This window comes from Phascolarctos cinereus, unplaced genomic scaffold (assembly GCF_003287225.1).
Source record: "Phascolarctos cinereus isolate Bilbo 61053 unplaced genomic scaffold, phaCin_HiC Scaffold_5;HRSCAF=322, whole genome shotgun sequence".
In the NCBI taxonomy this organism is placed as follows: Eukaryota; Metazoa; Chordata; class Mammalia; order Diprotodontia; family Phascolarctidae; genus Phascolarctos; species Phascolarctos cinereus.
In genome coordinates this window covers 276,628,806-276,656,414 of record NW_027555958.1, presented here as the reverse complement: position 1 = coordinate 276,656,414, position 27,609 = coordinate 276,628,806, and the positions used below count along the sequence as shown (strand labels likewise).

The window sequence follows — 27,609 nt, the reverse complement described above, 5'->3', positions numbered from 1 at the left end:
AGTAAATACAACTAGCAGATGTGCTAGCACTGTGTGGCTCACAAACACACATTAGAATATCTTTTTGTTTGATTAGCATGTAATATTATAAAAGAATATAGGGTGGTGCTCATATTCCTCCATTTTAATTCTTCTGTCTCTGAAGCCATCACCTTAGCTCAGGTCGTTATCACCTTATAATGCCCTCCTAATTGGTTTCTTTGCCTCAAGTCTCTCACCACACTAATCCAACTTCTACACAGGTGTCAAAATGATTTTGCTTAAGTACAGAGGTAATTATGTCACTTTCCATTTCAATAAATTTTAGTGTTACTCCTTTGTCTATAGGATAAAATATAATTTTTTTTTTGTCTTTTAAAGCTCTTCACAACCTGGCCCCATTATATATCACTCCCATTCTAGTACTCTGTACTTTAGCCAAACTGGCCTTTAAATTTTTTTCTTTTATTATCATTATGACTTTGACAAATATCAACATAAAACATTTGTATATAAAGAATAGAAAACAAAAGATTGCATATCATCATAAAATACTATATACAGATTTTTTAAAGTATATATTGAATTTAATACAGTAATTTCAACAGTCTTTCCATAGCCTCTTTTTGAACTTCAGTCTGTTATCTCACATTTATTTCTTTAAAATAAACTTTATGCATTTTCAGCATTCTTTTTTTAAGTTTTTTGTTATTGTTGTTGTTGTTGTTTTAAATGAGGCAATTGGGGTTAAGTGACTTGACCAGTCACACAGCTAGTGAGTGTTTTATGTGTCTAGTGAGTCTTATGTACCTGAAGCTAGAGTTATACTCAGGTCCTCCTAACTGCAAGGCCAGTGCTCTATCCACTGTGCAACCTAGTTGCCTCCTCTTTTTTTTAATTTTTAAATTTATTTTAAACTTAAGTGTAAAATAAGAAAAAAAAACATTGCCATGTACACAGCAGAACACGAGAGGAGTCAATAAAAAGCAATAAATTTCTACTTCAAGAAAACCTATATAATAAAGACTATACATTCTTTTCAAAGCTTTCTAGCTTTTCTTTGCTTCCTTGTAAGTTTTCTTTTGCTCTATGATGTGTACTTTTTACTTTATTTTCTTCTCCTCCCTCACTGCCCCCCCAAGAAGGCTACAATTAAGTAAGAATATATCTGTGTATGTGTGTATGTACATACATACATATATAGATATCCATAAACATACACATATATACACATATAACCTCATACACTTACCTGTAACAGCATACTGTCCTTATTTCTACTTCACAAAATCTGTCCATGTTTTTCTAAATCAACTAACTCATCATTTCCTGCATCACAGCAATATTCCAACCCAATCTCATTCTATCTGAGAGATTGTCTATGAACGTTTTTCCCCAATGTTCTGCATCCTTCTATTCTTGACTACCTAGGTTTTACTAATACAAGATAAATTTAATTTAAAATAATCAAAATTATCCTTTTTATACTTGAACAATGCTCTCACCTTATAATAATGGTTTAAGGTCTGACACTACTGGATCTGCTTCCTTTACATCTTTTTCCTGGTTTCTTTGAAGTTCCTGACCTTTTTTTCTTATAAATGAACTTTATTGTTATGTTTTCTAACTCAGCAGGATAATTTTTTAGTATTTTAATTGAGATGGCATTACATAAATAGATTAGTTAGGTAAAACTGCCATTTTTTAAATTATATTGTCTTTACCTTCCCATGAAAGATAAATATTACGTCAATTATTTAGATCTGACTTTATCTGTATAAAAAGTGTTTTATGTTTATGTTCATATAGTTCCTGTGTCTGTTTTGGTAGGAATACTCTCATGTATTTTATACCATCTAGTTTTTTAAATGGTCTAAAAGAAAACTGAAGGATATTGCTACACATAATGTAGTTTCCCTATTTTGATTAAATCTATTTTGGCTTTAACTTTGTCTGAGATCATGTTTATTATCCCTGCTTTTTTTTTACATAATAAATTCTACTCCTGCTCTTTATTTTATATTTGTGTGTGTCTCTCATTTTTACAATGCTTCCTGAAGGCAACATATTGTTGAATTCAAATTTTTAATCTGCCATCAGTTTCCATTTTATGGGTAAATTCATCCCATTCGCATTCTAAGTTATAATTACTTGCTATATATTTTCCTCCTTCTTATTTATCCTCTCTATGCTTCTCACCCTATTCCTATCCCTCCTCTGCTTTACTTCTACCCATTACCTTGCCCTCCTATTCCTTAACCTACACACCCCTAAAAGAATCCCTCCCTTATCGTCTCCCTCCATGCTATCCCCTTATCCTCTTTATTTCTTTCTGAATATAGAAGACTTTTATACCCCTCTAGATATATATGTTGTTCCCTCTTCAATGCATTCTCGATGAGAGAAGTTTCAACACAACCTACCCTCCTCCCTACTAGCGTCTTCTGTATCAGTTTTTCCTTTTTATACCTCATTTGTATAATTGTACCTTTTTATCTCTCTGCACAGTTTTATTTATTCTTTTTAGAATCACCCCATCATACTCAGCTCAGCTCAACGCTTTCTTTCAAACTACCCAAATAAAAATGACAGTCATAAAAGAACTGATATTTTCATATATAAGAATAAACAATTTGACCTTTTAAAGTCTCTTATAATTGGTGCTTAATGTTTACTTTATATTTCTCTTAGATTTATGTCAAATTTTCACTTAATGTCAGCTGATTTTGTCACAAATACTTGAAAGTCTTTCAGTTTGTTAAATGTCGATTTTTTTCCATTCAGGATTATGCTTAATTTTGCTGGATAACTTACTACCAAGTCTTTTACTCTACAGAATATATAATTCTAAGACCTATGGTCCTTCAATGTACTAGCAGCTAGGTCTTATGTAATCCTTATTGTAGCTTCACAATATTTAAATTTTTTTTTCTTGTTGCTTCCAATATTTTCTCCTTAACCTGGGAACTTTGAAACTTGGCTATGATATTCCTGTAAGTTTTTCCCCTGGGATCTGTTTCAGGTGGTGAGTGGTGGATTTTCTCTATTTCTGCTTTGCCTTCTTGTTTTAGAACTTCAGGTCAATTTTCCTTGTAATACTATAATCCTGTAATATTGTATCAAGATTCTTTTTTATCATAATTTTCAGGCAGTCTGACTATTCTTATATTATTTCTCCTCAATTTGTTTTCCAGATCAGTTGCTTTTCTGATGAGATATTTCATACTCCATTCTCTCTTTTTCATCCTTTTGATTGCGTTTTATTACTTCTTCATGTCTTAGAACATCATTATCTTCCCTTTGCACAATTCTAATTTTTAAGGCATTATTTTCTTCTTTAAGTTTTTGGTTCTCTATTTCAAGTTGGTTGACTTTCTTTTCATATTTTTTCTTGATTTTCTTGGATTGCTCTTGTTTTGTTTTGTTTTTTTCTAATTTTCCTCGATCTCTCTTACTTGATTTTTAAAGTCCTTTTTAAGTTCTTCTAAGAAATCTTTTTTGTGCCTGGGACCATTTCTCGTTAAAAAGGAGTGGCTTTTTTTAGCTCCATTATCTTCCTCTGAATATGAACCCAAATCTTCTCTACACTCATTGTAGCTATTATTGGGTTCTTTCTCCTTTTTTGCTTGCTCATTTTTATTTCTTTTTTTTTTTTTAAGGCAATTGGGGTTAAGTGACTTGCTTAGAGTCACACAGCTAGTGAGTGTTATGTGTCTCAGGCTGAATTTGGACTCAGTGCTCTATCCACTGTGCCACCTAGCTGCCCCTCATTTTTATTTCAAAAGAGGTCATATAAACAAATAAATATTATGATGTTATTAAATTTACAGAGCTGTAAAAATTACATAATATGTACATATTTTTAATATATTCAATGTGCAAGTATTGGGAAGGCCAGATCAATTAAAAATACTTGTTCATTGAAGAATAATTTCAAAAAGTATTCTACCCATTTGTACAAAATATTTATAACATCTCTTTCTGTGGTAAGAAAGAAATGGAAACGTAGGTTATTCCCACTAATTATGGAATGCCTAAATAAGTTATGGTATATGAATGTGATGGAATACTATTGTACTGTAAGAAATGATGAAGGAGACAGTTTCAGGGAAACCTAGGGGGGAGGGAAAAGGCAGAAAATTTGGCACTGAAAACAAATTTGAATTGAATACAATAAAAAGAGTATTCCACTTGTATCTTTACAGTGACAAGAAAAAGCAAAAGCAAGTATGGCTTCCAGTACGTTTGAAATACTCCCTGTATCAGTCTTGAGTGGACATGGACTTGGACAAGAGTTTTGGATACACAAACATGGATGCATTGCACTATGCATCATTAGAGGAAACTCCAAAATTGATGAAATAACAGATCTATTTGAACATTTTTAATATTTCAATGTTATCTTATTTTTATTGATAATTTAAATTTTAATTACATCATTTTCAAATATATCTATCACCTTTCTTCTACTCTGCATGCCATTTCTTGTAAGAAAGATTAAAATAGGAGGAAAAAAGTAGTTCAGCAAAATTAATCAACATTCAGACAACCTAACAGTATGAGTAATGTTCTATAACCTTAGTTTCCCACTTCTACAAAGAAGGGAGGGTAGTGTGTTTTCTCACTTCTTCTCTAGGACCAAGCCTCATCATTACAATTACCTAACTTTCTTTCTGTTTACATTGTAATCACTGGGCCTATCGTTTTTCTGTCCTTTAGTATGTTTCAGTTACTTTATGTTCCAATTCATGGTTCTCTTAATTCCTCAGATTTATAATTTCTTATAATTTCTTCTTATAGGAATACAGAGGATATAGGCAATATAATGATATAGGAAAATATCACAATTTGCTTAGCCATTCCTTAAGAAATAGACATCTATATTTTATTCTAGTTCCTTTCTACTACAAAAAGTGCTGCTATGAATATTTTGGTGCATATGGGACCTTTCTTTTTGTCTTTGACCTCCTTGAGGTATGTGCCATCCTTTGGTCAAAGGCTATGAATATTTTAGTCACTTTTTTCAGCCTAATTCAAAATTTATTTCCAGAATGACTGGACCAATTCACAGCTTCATCAACGGCATTTTAATGTGCTTATATTTGTATATCCCTTATGATATTGATTCTTTCCATCTTTGGCAGTCTTAGCCAATTTGTAGGATTTTAGGCAAAACCTCACACAAACTTAGTTTTTTCAGAGGCATTTGCTAAAGATGGAAGACCCCTAGAATTATCTCTAAAAACAACTGTACAAAAAACCTGATGCTTAGGAATATGCTCTCTCTACTATGGAAACAGCCCCTCTTTGGCTTACAGGTAGGCTATAAAAGTAAGCAGCAGAACAGCAGAAAAAGATCCTGACTATAAAAATTACTATGGTGACAAGGAAGATCAAAACACACACTCATAAAATCAAAATCGCTACATCCAAAGCCTCAAAGAAAAACATGAATTGGTCTCAGGCCATGGAAAAAAGAGTCAATGGTTTGGTAAAAGAGGCACAAAAAAAGTGAAGAAAATAACACCTTATAAAACAGAATAGGCCAAATGATAAAAAAAAAATCTAATGGAGAAGAATGTCCTGAAAAATAGAATTAGCCAAATGGAAAAGGAGATACAAAAGCTCACTAAAGAAAACAATTTCTTAAAAATTTGCATTGGCCAAGTAGAAGCTAATGACTCCAAGGGGCATCAAGCAAAAATAAAACAAAATTTTAAAAATAGAAGAAAATGTGACATATCTCACTGGAAAAACAACTAACCTGGAAAACAGATCAAGGAGAGATCATTTAGAAATTACTGGACTACCTGAAAGCCATGGTAAAAAAAAAGTCTAGACATCATCTTTCAAGAAATTATCAAAGGAAACTGACCAGATATTCTAAAACCAAAGGATAAAATAAAAATTGAAAGAATCCACTGATCACCTCCTGAAAGAGATCCCAAAACGAAGACTCAAAGGAATATTATAACCAAATTCCAGAACTATGAGGTCAAGGAGAAAATACTGCAAGCAACCACAGCCTGCAATGTGATATTCTGGAGGGCAAAAGAGCTATAATTATAACCAAGAATCACCTACCCAACAAAACTGTGCATAATCCTTCAGAGGAAAAAAAATGGATATTCAATGAAAACAGGACTTTCAAGCATTTCTGATGAAAAGAACAGAGCTGAATAGAAAACCTGACTTCTAAGGACAGACATAAAAAGGTTAACAGGAAAGAGAAATCATAAGGGGTTCAATAAGATTAAACTGTTTATATTCCTAATGGGCAGATGATACTTGTAATTCTTAAAAACTTGAATTGAACTCAATACCTGTAGCACTATAGCTGATTTAGCAATTACATTTTGGTGTTTTCTTCTTCTGTAGTTGAAGTACTGTCTTGGACTTTTCCATGCCAGTCAATTATACCACCATGTTATAGTGGAAATTAAAATCCCACTCTCTTACCACAACTTGCTATCCTATTCCACCTACTTTTTCACTCATATTAAACTAGTTGCTCACCTTCAGCACAGTGTTATAGAATATTGAGCTCTGCTTATTTTCTTTGTCCATTTCCCTGATTCTGGCTTCATTGGCTGCATGTGGCATTTTGACCCTGTAATCTTCCATTTTAATTGTTCAATAGTTATGACCCTAGACTTTTTTTTAGATGACCATATGATGTACCTAACCTGCTAATCAAGTCCCAAAGAATGATTCCTCCACTCTCATGCCTTAGGTCAACGAGCGTTACAGGAAAATCTTGATATCCAGGTGACTTCACCCACTGTATATTTATGGTATATAACTTCATGTGATTTCTCAATGCTGCTCAACAACCTTATTCTTCATTTCTATAGATACGCTGTTCAGGAGAATTCATGACCAAACAAGGGAAAGAGAGAATCACAAAAAACAAAATGGACAATGTTGATTACATAAAATTAAAATGTTTTTCACAAACAAAACCAAATGCAGCTAAAATTAGAAAAGAAGTAATTGGGGTTAAGTCTTTGTAGCAAACTTCTCTGATATTTCTCCTCTCTATGTATATGATTTCCAAATTTCTCTGTTTGGTCTAACAAACTTCTCCCCTAAAGAACTAGTCCTATATCACCAACTTCCTGATGAACATCTCCCTGTAGCAACTCAACCTTAAGATGTCTGGAAGAGAATTCATTATTCTTCCCTCTAAACCTGTTCTTCCACCAAACTTTCAAAATTCTGTTGAGAGCACTATCAACCTTATGGTAACTCGGATTTGTATATCTACAGTCATCCTTGACTCTTTCCTCTCCTACAATTTCCATATCCAATCCTTGGCTATGTCTTAGTCTATTCTATATTCGCAACATCTCTCATAACTTGCCCTTTCCTACATTCACATGACTACATTCCTTTTCATCAGGCCTCACCACTTCTTTGTCTAGACTAAAGGAAAAACTTTTTAATTTGTTCTCTCTTCTTCCAATTTGTTTCCTTTCTAATTCATCACAGCTGTCAAAATAATTGTAAGGTAGAAGTTTGACCAAATTAATCCCCTCTTTACTTAATCAATCAATCAACAATTTATTAAAAGTCTACTATGAGTGAAGCACTTAAAAAAAAATACCAAGGCTCCCCAATAACTCTAACATAACACACAAATTCCATAAACTGGCACTTAAGGCTCTCCATTAATTTGGCTCCTATCTACATTTCCAAGCTTATTTTATACTATTTTCCTTCATGAAATCTACACTATAGCCAAAATGGATAATTAACTATTTCCTGCATTTCACATTCAATTCCCTGAATCTGTTCATCCTCACAAGTATTTCCCTACATTTGCAATACTCATTCTTTTTCTCCACCCCTGAGAATTATTTTACTTCCTCAATACTTAGTTCTGGAGAATTCATGACCAAACAAGGGATAGAGAGAATCACAAAAGATAAAATGGGCAATGTTGATTACATAAAATTAAAATGCTTTTGGACAAACAAAACCAAGCGTAGCTAAAATTAGAAGAGAAATAATTGCAACTAAATCTTTGTGGCAAATTTCTATGGCAAAGGTCTCATTTCCAAAATATATAGGGAACAAATTTAAATTTATAAGAATAAGAGCCTTCCACCAAATGTTAGTCATCAAAGGATATGAGCAGGAAGTTTTCAAAAGCCACATGAAAAATGCTTCAAATTATTACTAATTAGACCCTTCTCTTCAAAATTAACATCATAAAAGCACAAGTTTGAACATATCACTTCCCTGCTCAAGAAGCTTTAGCGATTCCCCAATTCCTTTTGTGTAAAATGCACACTCTCCTGTTTGACATTTAAAGACCTGTACAATGTTTCCAGATAATCTTTCTAGGCTGATGACAACTTCTTCCACATCATGGATTCTATAATCTACCCACACTGGCATACTTGCTTTTTCCTACACATAATATTCCATATCTTATTTTTGTACCTTTATAGAGACTTTCCACCGAGAATGCTTTAATACCTCACCTCTGCCCTTCCAATCCACAGCTCCTATGAAGGCTGAATTCAAATCCCACCTCATTTAGAGATCTTTCATGATTTCCCATCTTTAGTGCCACTTTCTCTATCACTGCATGTTTATTTTAACTATTCTGCATTTATTTACCTATGAACATTTACTCCTCCCCCATAGGAGAAAGTAAACTCTTTGAATGGACTGTCTCATTTTTGTATATGTATCCCTAGAATCATGCCTAGCACATAGCAGGTGCTTAATAAATACCTGCTGATTAACTGAGAAGTCATCAAAGAGGTATTCCCATACCACCTATTCTCTCATTCTTATTAATGTCTATTACATGCCAAGCATTATATATTTCTAATGAAAACATATTATATACAACATAAAAACAAGAATATACGTGTTAAGTTCAAATCATTCAATTAGATTAAAATATATGGACAAGAGATTCATTGATAATTTAAAATTCACCATTCTGAATTGTTCAATAGATTAAATGTACAAAATGTCCTACCTTAAAAGCAGAATATTGTATAAGAAAATCTATTCACTCAAAGTGAAATTAATACCATCAAATATAAAGGCAAAAAACTTGAAATCTGGCCAAATAACTAATGAAGATACTATACCCTAGAAATTTATTTGTTCACTGGATTCATTTCTGCCAACAAAATAAAAGAATAGTACTTCTGAATTAATCATAATTTAAGACTAAAAAAGGGGAGAGTTATTTTTAAATTGGTGTCTTTTTAGTATGTTTCACATTATAGAAAATTCAAGGAGAATAAAGAAATTAAGGTAAGGCTTCCAGGAAAAGATTACACTCAAGTCACAGAAATTGTCAATGCCTTCATAAAACTTTCTTGTAGTCTAGGCAGCTGATATAATGCTTTTTTTTCCCAAGTTTCCAAGGAACATGTAAAATATACTGAATAAAAGAGATGCAAGAAAATTTAAAATTTTGGTATTTATACTAAGAAGAACCAGACAGAAAAAGGAATCAGTGTAGAGATATACTATAAATATGTAAAATCTAATCATAATGAACTTAATAGAGACAGCTGCAATTCTTTTGTTGATTAGAATGTTATATCAAATACTACTTGAAGTAAATAGGGTGGCATATAGCTAAAGCATAAAAGTATTTTGATTTTTCTGATGTAATACAATTTCATTAAAAAACAAAATAACATTTCTAAAATAAAAGACCAACCTGCTGTTCGTATCTTTTCTGACATCTTCTAACTGCCATAAAAACTCTTTAGATTGTTTCTCACGAAGCGATTTGGATCTAGTTAGATCTGCCTCTACTTTTTCCATCTAAAAGTTAAGAAGAAAATGTTACATTTAAAAAACCAAAGCATTCGCTAATGTAACAAACTTATTTGAAAATACAATGATCATTACTAAGATATGTGAAAGATTATAACTATTAATTTAGTTATTCTTATGTATAGACACACCTTCTACAATTTCTAGGCATATATACAACATAAAAAAATCACATACATATCATCTTTCTCCCCTCCTAATATCCTTCTAATTTTCATATACTCCATTGTCAACCTTTAGTACTGAGGGCCTACCTTTACCTCCTAAGAATGAAACAACTGAAAACTTCTGTCAGAACAAGGGCATAAAGCCAATCGCAGGGTTTTTTGATCATCTACAACTTGAAGGGCACTCTATATGCTAAAGGTTACAAGTTCTGTACAACTATCAACAGCACTATAATCCTTCAGCATCTAGAAATTTTATCTGGAACACTATTACAGGATTTGCAAAGGAAAAAGCAATAACCTCAATGTTCTGAATTCTCAAGTAACTGATATTTAAAATATTAAAATGTTAATATTTGTTCTATGCTATATCTGACTTCATTAATCATGTACTACAATACATGATAAACAACTGAATGATTTCAGTACTTCGGTTTTCAGGAAAAGAAATTTAGGGAATATATATATTATGCTCTGTCTTCATGTCCCATTTACTGCCAATAAAATCCATCAAGTCCTATTTAGAACTTAAATTTGACTCTAAGTATTGATTGTAAGAGTATCAAAGATCTTTAACTACTACCAAATTCAATTTTTAGATACTGAGTAGTGAATCATAAAAGCTCATGAATTTCACTGATGTCAGCAATAGACAAAGAATAGAATCAGCTGAAGAATTTCTAGAGGAAGAACTATTTAATCTGATATTTTAAATTTGAGGTACAGACCTAAAATGAAAATCAGTAGATAGTGGAGTGCTGATTTTTTTTCCAATACACAAATACATCTGGGATATTATTGATTTGGATGTTCTTTTCAACCCTTTCTGTCTGCCCATGCTGTGTAACTTTTATCCATAGGTTTACCACAAGAGGTCTCCTCTAAGTCTGCCAAAGGGGGTCCCACTGTTAAAGAAGCTGAGAATACCAGGTCACTATTAAACTATTAGCCTTATTTAGGCTCAGAACAGGGCTTTAGTAGACTATTTTAGATAGTTCAGATATGGGTTTCTCAACCTGGGATCTGTGAAATTGTTGCTTTTTTAAAAAAATCTTTTGACAACTATATTTTAATAAAATTAGTTTCCGATGCATTTATTTTGTGCATTAAAAATATTATTCTGAGACAAGGCTCATAGGTTTCACAATTACTGCCAAAAGTATCCAAGATACAAAAAGGTTAAGAAGCACTGGTGTGGACACTATTGAAAAAACTAATTATTTGAACACTTACACAATGTATATTGACTATAAATGCAATGGAATTTTATGAATTCACCTGAAAAGCCTATTAAATTTTTAAAAATTCATAGTTTTGCCAACTGTTATTTTTATTTGCGAATATAATGTGTTACATAAGCTAAACTGTAAGCTTCCTTGTCCTAAACTCCTCAAATTGCCGGCACTTGTTATACAGTAATGCTTGACAAATACTTGTTTATAAAGCTAAATTATCTCTTCTCATGCTCAAGCTACAACCAGAAATATACTATGTACTTGTTTCAGTTCTTTTGGTGCACTGAAACATTTACTAAGTGGGGTGGCCAAATAAAAATTGCCTAAATGTGCCATATGGCCACAACTCACTTCTATATTGATGACTGCTGTTTTTTTACAGCTCTAAGCCTAGATTCTTATAATGATCTCCAGGCTTTCTCACCTTAAACATGCCTTACATATTGTTCTAGTAAATTTCCTTTTATCATTTATTCCCTGCCTTGAAAATATTCAGTAGTTCCTAGAAACAAAGGATAAAATTCAAATTTCTCAACCTGACGATCAAAGATCACAATAAACTGTCCCCAATATAAACTTCACAATTTTTCTGTCTTCTCAATATCTCACAAAACAACAATAAAAAATACTTATTTTCCAAATCTAGGTCTTTATTGAACTTGCTTCCCCACCCAAAAAACTCAGGCTTCTACTTCTGTATACTCTTATAAAGTCATCTGTTTTCCATATTGCTATATAATATCATATAATAAAAATTTCATTGTTGCTTAACTATTTTTTAGCTTAATATTCAGATGAGACCTGAATATTTCCTCAAATACACTGTAAGTTCCAAGAAGGTAAGGATACTCTATATTTATTTTGCATCTCCTTAGACCTCAATAAGTGATCTTTACAAAGTAGGAATTCAATAAACATTTATTGAATTAATAAGTAAATCAACACATGACCAAACAGAAGAATCCATTTCATTCTATAATTTTGAATCCAGATCTTCCTATGTGAATTTTTTTGATCTGCTTTTTAATTTAGCAAATTATGAAAAAAAGGCTGTAACTACAAATTCTTTCAAACATAAATGAGGAAATATCCATTTTAAATACTCAAAGTAATTAAGATAATATTGTCCTCTTTATTCAAAATAAGTAATTCAAACATTCATTTGAAAACATATATACATACATAATCAGAAGACTAATATTAATAAGGTAAGGAAAAGTAAAAGCAAATTGTAAATGACATTATAAGGAAATAAATTATAAAAATTAATTTAAATGTTAATTATACTGACGGAAAAACACAGCCCCCACTCCATTCTTATTCCTTAATTAAACAAAATTCAGAAAATAATTCTGAAATGGTTAAAGTTTGTAGAAAAGCATATGATACTCTGTTGCCATAGATACCAAAGACTCTAGGTCATGAAGTCAGTAGATCATTCCGTATTCCATTTAACTTCAAGTAAAAAGAACATTTCCCTTAATATCATGTTACCTTGACTTCAACAAAACATAAAACCAAAGTTAAAATGCCAATTAACAAAAAGGTTGAGTACTTCTGTATACCAGGACATTTATGTTTCAACAAAAAAGAATAAGACAAAAGAGGGACATTAGGTGTAATTATTATATGGTTATGATAAACTTTTTAGTGAGGATGGTCAAAATAAGCTCATTTTTATTGCTGAAGCTATCACTAAAAAGCAATTTTAATATTGTAGAGCTCTGTGACTCTGGTACAATGCAATCTAAGAATAAGATACTTTAGAGAAACTTGTTACCAATTAGCAATTTCTTTATTTGTTTTATACATAAAATAAGTTTTTTAAATATTCTGATATAATACCAAAGAATTAGTAAGGTTCATCATGATAACAATGATAATAATTGTGGCAATCAGTGATCATTATTATCAATATTTAAAGTCATTATTATGTCAATAACTAATGATATTATTACCTCCATTACAGCATTCTTATAAAATAGATTTGAAAAATAACATTATAATCAGGGACTTCCAGGATGGCAGTTTGAGAGCTTTGTCTATAGCCAAGAACTCTTTTATCACCTCAAAACAGTAAGAAATGCATCAGTTAAAGAAAAATAACTTTTTAAATGAAGCAAGGAAAGAAAATGAAACAGCAGGTAAAAAAAGAAAAAACAGAGGAGATAAAGAAAAAAATGAAAAATTAAAAAGAGAGCCTCTTCAAGAACAAAAATACTATGGGGTAAGAGATAATAAGGAGAAATTCTGAAAGAATGGAATAATACCATAAAAACAAAAGCTACCTGCCCCAGAAACATAATCATGGAAAAAAAGAAAGAAAGAAAGAAAAAACAAGTTCAAGAACCTCCAGAATGGTTTAGATGGCAATGTTTTTTAAATTAGTAATATATACAGATAAAATTAAAAGCTTTTTTAAAATACAAAAATTAAAACAGAGAGACAGTAGAAAATTAATAAAGCAGTGTAATCTCAGGAAAAGACTGGCAGAGAAAACACAAAAATACGATGAATATTTACAAAAAATATATGCAATAGAAAGATTAATAAGTGAGAAATATAAAATTGAAGTAAACTGTTTTCACCCAAAAATTTAAAAGGCCAAGGTATAAGTAAAATTCAAATGGGGAAAAAATAATGATCACGATGGATTGGTAACAGTTCTAACAAGCATTTAAAAAAATTAAATGCAATATTACATAATTTGTTTACAAAAACAGAGAAACAAATTTCTTACCAAACTTTTTATATGAGACAAGCATGATAGAGATATACAAAACAGGGAGAGATAAAGCAAACTATAGATCTAAAACTAATGAATACTAATGTAAGCTATTAAATAAAAATTAGCAAAGTGGTAATAGCAAAGTATTTGAAAGACAGTTCACTATAGAAAAATGTGATTATACTAAGAATACAGGGCTGGTCTAACATTAAGAAAACGATTAATATAATAAATCATATTAATAATAATTAAAATTATGCAATTATGCTAATTATTAAAGAAAAGGTTTTAGAAAAGTTGGAGTACATATTCATGATTTTTAAAAGACTAAAAAGAATAGAAACATTAGAGCACTTTCCAAATAGATAAAGAATTAAAGTCATTGTTACCACTATTAGATATAGAAATCCTATAATATAAATATAAATAATAAATATAATAAAACAAAGATAAAGAAATTGAATGATTAAGAATATGCAGAGAAAATTTAACAATATTTGCAGATGAGAATTTAGATAATTCTACAGATTTAATAAAAAGTAACTGCAATAATAACTTCAGTAAAGTAGCAAAGTACAAAGTAATTATTACTAGATATTATCAATGATTATTGTTTTGTAGCAGTTTCAGTAATTAAATTCAACATTTCAGATCAAGTAAACACATTGAGAAGCTACAGAACATGATGTTTGAAAAATCCAAGGACAACAAATATTGGGATGAGGACACCCTAATCAATAACAACAACAACAAAGTGCTGGAAAATTAAAAGGTGAACTGGCAATAATGATTTACAACAACATACTATACCACAAAACACAATTTGGCACAAATGGATCCATGACCTAAATATAAAAGAGAGTATCATTTAAAATACAGAGAAGACAAAAAAGAGACAACATTCCAAATAAAAGTTGGAGTGTGCAGGGGGAGGTGGAGAAGGGTGATGACTTAACTAAACAAGAGATAGAAGAGATCATAAAATGAAATTAATTTTGAAAAACTTTTGCACAAGCCAAACCAATTCAGTTAGAAATAGAACTAAAGAAGTTAATAAGAAAAAAAAAACTTTTGTAGCAAACACCTCTGATAAAGATCTGATATCTAAAATACATAGAGAACTAACAGAAAAATAAAAGAACAAGAGCTGTTCCCCAAAAGATAAATGTTCAAATAGGTAGTTTTCAAAGGAAGGAATGTACGCTATCTAACAGAAACTTTTTTTTTAAATGAGATTCTCATCAAAACTACTTGGTACTGGCTAAGAAACAGAGTAGAAGATCAGTGGAATACGTTAGGTATGCAAGACGCAGTAGTCTTGACTATACTAATCTACTATTGATAATCCCAAAGACCCCAGCTTCTGGGACAAGAACTCACTATTTGACAAAAAACTGCTGGGAAAACTGGAAGAGTACGGCAGAAACTAGGAATAGACCAAAATCTCACACCACATACCAAAATAAAGTCAAAATGGGTTCATGATTTAGATATAAAGGCTGATACTACAAGCAAACTGGGAGAACAAGGAATAGTTTACTGGTCAGATTTATGGAGAACAGAAGAATTTATGACCAAACAGGAGATGGAGAACATTATGACATGCAAAATGGATAATTTTGATCACATTTAATTAAGAAGTTTTTGCACAAAGCCAATGCAATCAAGATTAGGAGAGAAGCAGAAAACTGGGAAAGAATTGTTACAACCAGTGTCTCTGATAAAGGCCTCATTTCTAAAATATGTAGAGAACTGAGTCAAATTTATAAGAATACAAGTCATTCTCCAATTGATAAACTGTCAAAGAATATGAAGAGACAATTCTCAGATGAAGAAATTAAAGCCAAAGTCAAAGGAAAAATGCTCTAAATCACAATTAATTGGAGCAAATCAAAACAACTCTGAGGTACCATATCATACCTATCAGATTGGCCAACATGACAAAACAAGTAAATGATAAATGTTGGAGAAGATGTGGGAAAATTGGAACACTAATGCATTGTTGGTGGAGTTATGAAATGATCCAATCATTTTGGAGAACAATTTGGAATTATGCCCATAGGGCTATAAAAATGTGTATACCCTTTGACCGAGCAATAGCACTTCTAGGGCTGTATCCCAAAGATATCATAAAAATGGGAAAAGAAAAATGGGATAGAGATTCAAATAAAAGAAGAAAAAATAAACAAACATTAAAGAATTCACAAAAGAAAAATATTTGGAAGGGAAAATGAACCGGGCGATTTTGGATCATGTGAAATTTAATATTCACTAATCAAATGTAACAGAAGTTCAGGATTTCATTACACATACAATACTTTATTTTGTTACTAATGAATAGAATGAAGTGTTCATTTTTAAAAATAATTTTAAAAAAACACAGAACTGAAGAACTGGATCAAACAATGATGTTGTCAATATAGAAACAAAATATATTCAAAGAAGAAAGGAAACAAGCATTTATTAAGCATCTACTACATGCCAGGTAAGTGCTTTTACAAATATTGTCTCATTTAATCCTCACAACAAACTGGGAAATAGGTGCCGTTATCATCCTCATGTTAAAATTAAGGAAATTAAGGCAGACAGAGGTTCAGTGACTTGCCTAGGGTCACACTGCTAGTAAGTATCCAAGTTAGGATTTGAATTCAGTCTTCCTCACTCCAGGCCCAGAATTCTGTATCTACTAAATGAAATATCTACTATATCTATATCACTAAATGAAAAGACAAAAAAAAAAGTTGAGAAAATGCCTGATGTCTCTACAAACAAAGCAACTGAATTAAAGATATAAAACTAAACATACAAAACTTAAATAATTTTAAAATTTCAGAATACATTTCAGAAAGAGCATAAATGGAGTGAATGAGGTAAAGAAATCCTATTACAAAAAGGATCAGAAAAAAAAGAGTGGAGGAAAGTTTTTAAATTAACAACTTAAGCATGGAAAAGGGCAAGGGGTAAGAAAGGAAGAATTAAATAACTAAATAAAAGAAATCACAAATAGGGAAAATGTGGGAGGGGAGAGTCAAAGGAAGGAAAAGAGACTGAACAAAAGGTCATATCAAAGTAGATTAAACAAAATTAATACTAGGAAAAAAAGTGCTAACTTAAAAGAGGAATCATAAAAATATTCTAAATTTTAAAAAATATTAAAGACAAATGGAGATAACTTTCAAATTTTTAAATGTGAATGGATTAAACAATCCAATAAAATAAAAGAGGGCAGAAGATTGCAAAAGAAAACAAAACCCTCAGTCTTTTTATTACTTACAAGAAACACATGTGAAATTAAATATTAATATAAATAAAAATGAGAGGCTGGAATGAAATTTACTATGGATCAAGTGAAGCCAAAAAAAAGCAAAAGTAGCAACTGCACTATCAGAAAAACTAAAACTAAATATTTGTAATACAAATTAAAATAAACAAACTGCATTATAGTTTAAAGAAATCATTACAATGAATCAATATAATATTAGATGCTCCAACTGCTATAGTATCCAAATTCAAAAAAGGAAAGTTAACTGAACTGCAAAAAGACATAAAAAGTATAACAATAATAGTGGGGAGACTTTAATGGTCATCTTGCGAATTAGACAAAACTAAAAGAAATATAGCACTGAACAAATTGTTAGAAAAATTACAGCTGAAAGACTCATGGAGCACTTGAAGAGGACCACTAAAGAAAATAAATATTTCTCAGTACCATATGATACTTTTACAAATAAACCAAAAGAAATAATACTCAAACTAACATCAGAGATATATTAAATAATACAAGGTATAAGATAAGAGTTATCTTTAATAGTATGAAAAATGTATCTATCTAAAACCAAAAGAAAGCATGATATGTAACAAAGATATTCTGGAAAGTTTCCCAAGAAATGCAGGAGTAAAGCAAGGTTGTTTCCTTTCCCAACAGTTTTTGATACAGTTCTAGAAACAATAGCAACAGTAATAAAACAACAAGCAAAAAGACAGTCAATAAGAAAGAACAAAAGCAGAAAGACAGGCAAAGAGGAAACAAAATGATTCCTATTTGTTGATGACATGATGGTTTACTTTAAAAAATTAGCAAAGAAACTAATTGAGACAATAGCTTTAACAAAGTTGCAGTATATAAAATAGGCCTTCTAAATAAAAAGGATTTCTGTATATTAATAATAAGATAGAAAAGTTATAATAGAAAGGAAGCTCAGCAAAAATGCAAAGAAGACAGTATGCAGGAGGAGAAGCTGATCACAGCTGCAATATGCTACAGAGGTCAAAAATGATAAAGATCAAGAAGCTATTAGTTCTAACAATTGAGAAACACTGATACACTACCTCCTACCCAACAAAATTGTAAAGGCAAAAGATGAGAATATTCAGTGTCGATGGTACTGAGTAAAGACAGACACACAGATGCACTTTCGTTAGAGATGTGAATTTGTCTAACCATTTGGAAAACAATTTGGAAGTGAAGAAAGTGCTGAAAAAGTTCATAGCCTTTCACCCAGAAATCTCAGTGGGATCCACGCTATGCTAGATTTATACCATAAGGAGATCAATGGCAAAAAGATGGACTTTATATATACCAACACTTTTAGAAGTGGCAAAAAAACTAGAAACATAATGAATGTCAATCAATTGAGGCATAGTTAAACAAGTTATAGTATATCAATGTAAAGAATTATTACTGTTATGAAAAAAAATGAACATGATGAATATACAGAAGCATGAGAAGACATGAACTATTGCAAAGTGAAAAAACATATACAATGTATATAACAATGGAAATGAAAACAGTAACAATAAAAACACAGGACCGAATGTTGTAAAATCAGACTTGTCCTCAAGTAATAGCTATAAAAAAGACATGCCCCTCACTTCTTTACATGGCATGAGATTTGGGTAAGAATATATAAATCATTTTTTTTCACTTTATTGGTTGGTTTTGCTGGACTGTTTTTGTTTTCCTCTATTTTATTCTTTGTTACAGAAGATAACTCTCTGGGAAGGGGCATTGTAAAATATACATAACAGAAAAATATTTATGTAAATAATGATGAGCTAAAAATGAGGTTCAAGTGAAAGAAAAAACATGAAAATTATCTTTAAAATCATAAGGTCTGATCTACTTTTTCTCACAGCCTAAATTTCAAAATGGCAATTCTCTTTTCAAAAAAAGGGTTTTTTTGCTTCAAAATTCATTTTATGTTATGTATAACACTAAAAACAGAAAATACTTCATGTAGTTCTTTTGCTTTTACACAAAATGTTGTATACAAGAAGAAAGAAGAAAAAAAGGAAGAGGAGAAAAATTTGAAGCTTACAATTAAAAAAAGATAATTATTTAAAAATATGATGCATACATCAAGCTGAAAGAGTCATGACTCAATATAATTGGTATTCTTATGGTCATTTAGACAAGGACTTCTTAAACTTTTTCCACTTGCAATGCCTTTTCCCAGAGTTCCTCGGTGCTACGTGGCCTGAGGGCATGTGCAGTGCAAAGTGCTAATGTTTTCTGTTCAGAACCAGGGCTGCAATGAAGTTGTGCAATGCAACACACACAAGAACTGCCAGAAACACCTCAAATTCATTACATGCTTGATTTTTAATTAATTTTTGATCATTGCACGTTCAGAAACCTTTTACTGATGCCAAATTTTTCATGACCCCATATGGGATCACAATCCACAATTTAACACTGATTTAGATCACACCTGGTAAATATTTTGCTGTTAACAATTCTTTTAAGTTGAAATTTTTGGATCAATACTCTTTTATATATACGTGTGTGTGTGTGTGTGTGTGTACACACTTTTAAAAAAAATTTCAGCAGCTTATGTTTCATAAAATTTACAACTCAATACTAACTTGACATTTAATTAGCTTATTCATTCATCTATTCTGATGGGTCTCACAGTCATATTTAAATCAAGAGGACCTTCTTTATTATATCCTGCTGGAATAAGACCTGACAATAATTCACTTTTCTATAGACTAGCTCTCAGGCTTCTTAAGATGTTCTTTTCTTCAGCGAATTTTTGTGCCTCTTTTGCCATTTGGTCAATTCTGGTTTTAGTTGTTGTTGTTTTGGTTTTTTTGGTGAGGCAATCAGGGTTAAGTGACTTGCCCAGGGTCACACAACTAGTAAGTATCAAGTGTCTGAGGCCAGATTTGAACTCAGGTCCTCATGATTCCAGGGCTCTATCCACTGCACCACTTAGCTGCCCTGTCAATTCTGTTTTTTAATGGGTTATTTTCTTCAGTATTTTTTGTGCCTCTTTTTACCACTGTTAATTCTCTTTTTCATGTTTTCATGCATCATTCTCATTCATTGTTTCTCTAGAATTCTTATTTCTTTTTTGAACTTTTCTAGGAATTCTCATTGGGCTTTTGTCCCATTAGCATTTTTCTTTGAGGTTTGCTTTTTTTTTTTGTAGCTGTTTTCACAGTGTTGTCTTCTGATTTTGTGCATTGGTCTTCCCTGACACCATAGTAGCTTTTTATGGTAAAATTCATTTTTGTTGTTGTTTGTTTACTTTCTAGTCTATTTCTTGATTTTGAGCTTTATGTAAAAGTTGGGCTCTGCTTACCTGGGGTTGGGGAGGCACCGTCGCAAGCTTCAGGTTTTTTTGTGCTGTTATTTTCAGAGCTAGTTCTGGGAGTCTACAGATTTTTGGTGCTTCCAAGGTGGTGTGATGCTGGAAGAGGTATAGCCACTGATCTCCTGCTCTGTATTCTGGTCTTTACCTAGGAATAGTGCCTGGTCCTCTGCCGCTACAAGCATTAGTGCTCCTCTTTACCTTGAACTTAACCAGGAACTCTGCTGCCTTCCAGCTGACCACCAGGACTCTTTTCCACCCTGGAACTGCTAGCTAGAATTATGTATGGGCAACAGAGTTGCCAATAAGCCCTAGCTGTATCCAGTGACAGAAAAGTGTCCCCTGTAATCTCTTTCTGACCAGTTGTCTGACCTCCTTACTATCTCTGGGCTAAAGGAATTTATGTTTTTCTGGAGGGGTACAATATGTACCAAGCTAAATAATTTTATAACCAATATAACTGAAAAGTGAGGAAGCACTAAAAATTAAGAGTAATCAAGAAAACTCTCCTGAAAGGGAATGATATCTCAACTGAGTTTCAAAGAAAGCTAGGGGCAGCTAGGTGGCAAAAAAGGGGCAACTAGGTGGCGAATGGGGCAGCTACGTGGCGCAGTGGATACAGCACCAGTCCTGAAGTCGGGAAGACCTAAGTTCAAATCCGGCCTCAGACCAAACACTTGACACTTACTAGCTGTGTGACCCTGAGCAAGTCACTTAACCCCAAAACCTAAAAAAAAAAACAAAAAAAAAGAAAAAGAAAAAAAGAAAGCTAGTGATTTTATAAGGAGGCAGTCAGGAAAGAGTATATTCCAGAAATGGAGAACCACTTATATAGAAGCAAGAAACAGGATACCATGTACTGGAATAATTAGCATGTAAGTTTGATTATAATACTGTATGAAAGACAGTTACACAAAATAAGACAGGAATGGTAGATGGGAATTATGTTGTAGAAGATTTTAAATGACAAAAAGAAGATTTTTGAATTTTATACTAAAAGCAACAGAATGATACTGAAGTTTTTTTAGTGACATTTTCAGAAATATGTTTCAGGAATATCAATTTGGCACCTGTTTGAAGAATGGTTTGGAAAGAGGACAGACTCGAAACAGGGAGGCTGATAAGACTATTTTAATAGTCATGGTTAGAATTGATGAAAGCCTGGACTTGGGTAAAGGCTATCTGAGAGGCAAGTAGACAGCCATATAAAAAATGTTGTGGAAGTGGAATCAAAAGGCACTACTTTAGCATCACCCACAAAGAATTTAGGAGGGGGAGGAGAAGAAACAAGATCCCATTTCCAAAACTTTATATAATATCTTCAATGATGCCAAACCATTTACTGCTATAAAATTCAATGTCTTTAAAATTAATACTTTTCCTGGATTCTTTTTTAACTAGTACTTTTTTTCAGTTACATGTAAAGGCAATTTTTAACATTCATTTTTTAAAAATTTTTTAATTCAAAATTTTCCTCCTTCCCTTCCCTCCTCTTCCACCTCTCTAAGATAGTAAGCAATTTGATATAGGTTATATGTATGCAATCATATAAAACATTTTTCCATATTTGCCATGCTGTTAAAGAAAAAAGACCAAAAGGAAAAAAAAAACACATAAAAAATAAACTAAAAATAGTATGCATTGATCTGCACTTAAATTCCATCAGTTCTTTCTATGGATATAGATAGCATTTTCTATCATAAGCCCTTTGGAATTGTCTTGGATCACTGTATTGCTAAGAAGAAGGAAGTCATTCACAGCTGTTCATCAAACAATAATGCTGTTACTATGTATAATGTTCTCCTGGTTCTGTTCATTTCACTTTACAACAGTTCATGTAAGTGTTTCCAGGTTTTTATGAAGTAAGCCTGTTCATCATTTCTTATAACACAACAGTATTCTGTTACATTAATGTACCTCAACTTGTTCAGCTATTTCGCAACTGACAGGCAGCCCCTCAATTTTCAATTTTTTGCCACCACAAAAAAGAACTGCTATAAATATTTGTAGATGTATGTCCTTTTCTATGATTTCTTTGGGACACAGATCTAGTACTGCTATTGCTGAGTAAAAGGGCATGCATGGTTTTATAGCCCTTTGAGCATAGTTCCAAATTGCTCTCTGGAAAGGTTGGATCAGTTCACAACTCCACCAAAAGTGCATTAGTGTCCCAATTTTCCCATGTTCTCTCCAATATTTATCATTTTCCTTTTCTGTCACATTACTCAACCTGACAGGTATAGGGGTGGTACCTCAGTTATTTTAATTTTCATTTCTCTAATCAACAGTGATTTAGAGCATTTTTTTACATGACTATAGACAGCTTTAATTTCTTTTTATGAAAACCACCTGTTCATATCTTTTGATCATCATTCAATTGGGGAATGACTTGTATTCTTATAAATTTGACTCAGTTCTCTATATATTTGAGAAATAAGATGTTCATCAGGGACACTTGCTGCAAAATTGTTTCCCAGCTTTCTGCTTTCCTTCTAATCTTGGTTGTACTGATTTTGCTAAAAATGATCTCATCCTTGTTGAATTTTCTTAGAGGCTGTGTGTGGATGAGTACTTTTCCCCATTACATGTTAGCTTATATCAGACTCCCTTGTCAACCTCTTTCATTCCCTTTAGTAGATTTTAAGGGCAGGATCCTTCATCTTTCATCTCTGCATCTCCAAGAAACTAGCATAATGCACTGACAACTAGTTAGGCATTTAATAAACATTTATTGGATGATTGAATAAATGAATCTAATGGGTCAGGGGTCGGACACCTTTTTAGCCTTCAGTCTTGGCAGAACTAAGAAATATCTATAATCACTAAACAGATGATACGGAGAAAATGAGAGAAAATGAAAAACAATGAGAGAAATAGAACAAGACAATGAAGACTGAAAACTAGGATATATGATTAATAAGATAGAGCAAAATATAACTAATAATGCACTTCTCTGGTATGCAGCACAGGTTATCTTGTCTTGTAGTACGAAAAAAAGAGAAAAAATATTCCACATAATTTGCCCTGAGGTCTCCAAGTTTTTAAGAGAGTTTTGTAAGCACACGTCTCTTTGCTAGAAGTCAGGAATTTTTGATATAAGAACAAAAGAGACAAAAAGCCCCACAAAATTTTTTTAAAATGAAAAAAAATGGAGATAAATTTCAATTCTGCTCTCCACAATGCCTTCATTTTAACTTTCAGAGTGAATTAGTAAATAAGGATAGCAAAAACTATTAAACAGTATTTTTTTTTCATTGCATAGGGTGACTCTTATCTGGACACAGATTGGAAATATCATTTCTTAAAATGGACTATTAAATGTAAGGAAATTCTTACAACCAGGTCAACAAAATATAATTTTATTGCCTATGACATAGATATAGAAATAGTTTTGATAAAGAGAACCTTTTCTTATAAATGAAATTTTAGCAATAATTCACATTCCATTATTGAAAAAAAAATCTGAAAAGTTCTCTCCATCCATCCATGTGTAGATATAAGTATTATAACAATCATTATAGCTTTTTTATAAGGAAGAATCAAGTAATAGTCTTTGCTTATTTTCCATCAAAGAATCTAAAGAATTTTAATATAGCACTATAAAAAATTGAAATCTGTTCTGGGTATTTTAAGATCAGAATGTATCATCCTCAGAGAGTGAGTTTCAGAAAAGATGGCACAGTGACCTCACCTGCTGTTTCATTTCAGCATAGACTTTCTCGGAGTTCAGCTCAACCTGGCGCTTAAACTCCTCTAGGGCAGCATCTGCCTGCTGGGCCTGTAGCTTCTGTATCTCAGTCACCCGAGTCAGCTGTTCCTCCTTCTCTCTAGAAAATTATAGAAAATCTTCAAAGTTCAAATATCAAATGAAAGAACAACTATACTTGTATTTAAAAAGCCTTTAGCTCTCTAAATTCATATTCAAATTTAAATTTCCTGTCTCAGTTCACAACTAAATTTCCCTTAAAATGACTAAAGAATACAATAGTTACCACTAGAGAGACACAAAGATTGTCCTAACATTGAATTGTGAGGGGATGAAAAGATGACTGGCATCCTACTTCTCAGGATTCCCTATCCTTTAGTGAATTTGCCTAAAAGAAAAGCACATATTCATTCATCAAACCATTTTACATCTTTATTCTTTCAAACAAATTAGAGTCTACTTTCAAATAGGCAGAAAGAAGGAAGGTAACAAGTATTTCTTAAGCGCCTATAGTGTGGCAGGCACTTTGCCAAGATCTTTACAAATGTTATCTCATTTGACCTTCATAACTCAGGGAGGTCTGTACTATTATTATCCCCATTTTACAGCTGAAAAAACTGAGACAGCCAGAAGCAACTATATGCCTAGCCTAGTATCACACAGCTAGTTAATGTCTGAGGATGGTTTTGAATTCATATATTCCTGAGTCCAGGCCCACTGGAATCTATGCACTGTCTTACCTAGATGCCTATGACAGAAGAAATCTACAAAAAAAGAGGATCTAAATAAGGGGTGAAACAAGGGGTGGGGAACTTGTGGCCTCCTAGGTCCTTGGATGCAGCCTTTTGACTAAGACAAAGTTTTACAGAGCAAGTCCTTTTATTAAGGGGATTTTTTCCTATGAAGTTTGGGTTCAGTCAAAGGGCCACACTTGAGGACCTAAAAAGCCATATGTGGCCTCGAGGCCACAGGTTCCCGACTTCTGGGTAAAACTATTTGCAAGTGAGCATATAAGAGAGTGTTAAAGAACAACTGTCAGCTGTCAAACATGTCTATTCCCAGAATTTATCTCCTCAAACCCTGGAGAGTCATGGAAATTGGAACCCCGAGAATAAAAAAGTGAGGATGAATCCCAGAAACAAGTACACTGGGGCACAAGTGGGCAGCCACTTGTAACCACTGCCTCCAACATCTTATTTTGGGACTGGTGAGCACAGAGAAAGATAGAAGGACAATCAGGCTAAGGGCCCTGCTGTAACTGTCACTACCAAAACTGAAAGGAATGGGAAGGGGGGGCAAGTGCCAGAGATGCTAAGACAAAGGCTGTAACTAAGCTACAGAGAAGACACACATAATTGATACAAAGAGACCTAAGTCATTTGTACTGCTAAGAACAGAACTGGTGAGTCCACACTTTTCCACCTTTTGCTACACTTTTATTCTCGCCTTCTCCAGGAAGGGTGCTGAGAACGTATCCCTAATATTTTATTCTTAAGAGGTTTTCAAAAAATGTATTATACTGTTATTTAAAAACCAATTTATCTAAGATTAAAAAAAAGAAATGTAGTTAAACACTTGTATTATGGATTGCATTATGTGTTTTATTCCTCCAATGTAGCTGACAGAGGAGGTGGTAAAGCACACAGGAGAAAGAAGTAGGAGATATTAAAGTGAAATGTATATTCACCAGAAAAAAAAATTCCTTTCAAATTTCTGACGCCTATCTACCTAGGGGGATCAAGTTAAACAAAAGAATATTATGGATTCATAGTTTATAGTCTTCCAAAAGCAGGAAAAAAGTGCATTGAGATCTTCCTATACATAAAACTTGAGTCAACAATTTCTGATGAGGGGAAAATTATAAGAAAGCTGAGATTAGTCATTCTAAGGCTTCCATCTCATGTACTATCTCTTTCCAATGTGCTGACCTGATGGGAAAACAATTCCCCAAGGAGCAGAGCCTCGAATCAATAAAAAAGAAAGACATGGGAAATAAGCTAGAAACCATTCCAACAAGATTAGGGGTAAAGCAAAGACGTCCATTATCACCACTGCTATTCAATATTGTGCATGAAATGCTAGCTATAGCAATGACAAGAAAAAGAAATTTAAGGAATAAGCACAGGAAATGACAAAACAGAACTATCACTCTTTGCAAATGATATGTTGGTTTACTTAGAGAACTCTAGAGAATGAAATTTAAAAAAAACTAATTGAAACAATTAATAACTTTAGCAAACTTGCAAGATATAAAACGAATCCACACAAATCACCAGCATTTCTGTACGTCAACAGGAAGAGATAGAAAGAGAAATTTCATTTAAAATAACTAACAGACAGCATAAAATACTTTGGAGTCTACTTGCCATAAACACAACTACAAAACTCTCCTCAGGCAAATAAAGATAGATCCAAATAATTATAGAAATACTAATTGCTCATGAGCAGGCTGAGCAAATATAATAAAAATTAATTTACTTATTCAGAACCATACCAATCAAATTACCAAAGAATCATTTCAGAAAGACAGAAAAAAATCATAATAAAATTCATCTGGAGGAGCAAAAGGTGAAAAATACCAAGAAAATCAATGAAAAAAAAATCAGGAAGGGGGACTAAAAGTACCAGATTGCAAACTATATTACAAAGCTATAATAAACCAAACAATTTGGGACTAGTTAAGAACTTGAGAGGTTGAATCAGTGGAACAGATTAGGTATAAAATACACAAAAGGAAATGAATACAGTAACCTAGTGTTTGATAAACCCAAAGATTAGGGCAAGAATTCACTATATGAGAAAATTGGAAAGTAGTCTGGCAGATGGTAGGCACAGACCAACATCTCACACCATATGCCAATATCTCATACCACCAAGCTAAGCCTAAAATGGGTAGACAATTTAGACATAAAGGGTGATATAATCAAATTAATGAAGCATTGAAGAAAATATCTGTCAGATCCATGAATAGGGAAATAATTCGTGGCCAAACAAGAGATAAAGAGACTTATAAGTATATTTATTTAGTCTGGAGATAGATATCATATTTCTATTACTTTCCCAGTCCCTGCCCTCAACTCTACAGGCTCCCTGTGTTACATTTGGGATCAAGTATAAAATCATCTATTTAGCATTCAAAAGAGGTTAAGTTACTCCCTCCTCTTGGCTCCCACCCTTGTGTGGGTGGTGTCTATTCTTTCTCAGTTAATCTCTTTTCAGGCATGACTGACCTCCTTTCCTTCCTTCCTCCCTGACTTGCCCAGGGTCACATAGCTAGTGTCTGAGTTCAGATTTGAACTCAGGTCTAACTTCAGGCCCTGCACTGTCCTACCTGTCTCCAATAAGAAAGGAAGCCCTTCCTACAAGAAGTATACTAACATAA

General features: G+C 32.5%; 1 protein-coding gene across 1 annotated transcript in view; it reads right to left on the bottom strand.

Annotated features, from left to right (window-relative positions):
* The window catches only part of CEP112 (centrosomal protein 112), a 460,933-nt gene that overhangs the window by 276,199 nt on the left and 157,125 nt on the right, over positions 1–27,609 (bottom strand). The window contains 3 exon segments of the mRNA XM_021000956.2: positions 9,677–9,699; positions 9,702–9,783; positions 24,213–24,348. Coding sequence (XP_020856615.1) covers positions 9,677–9,699; positions 9,702–9,783; positions 24,213–24,348 — 241 coding nt within the window.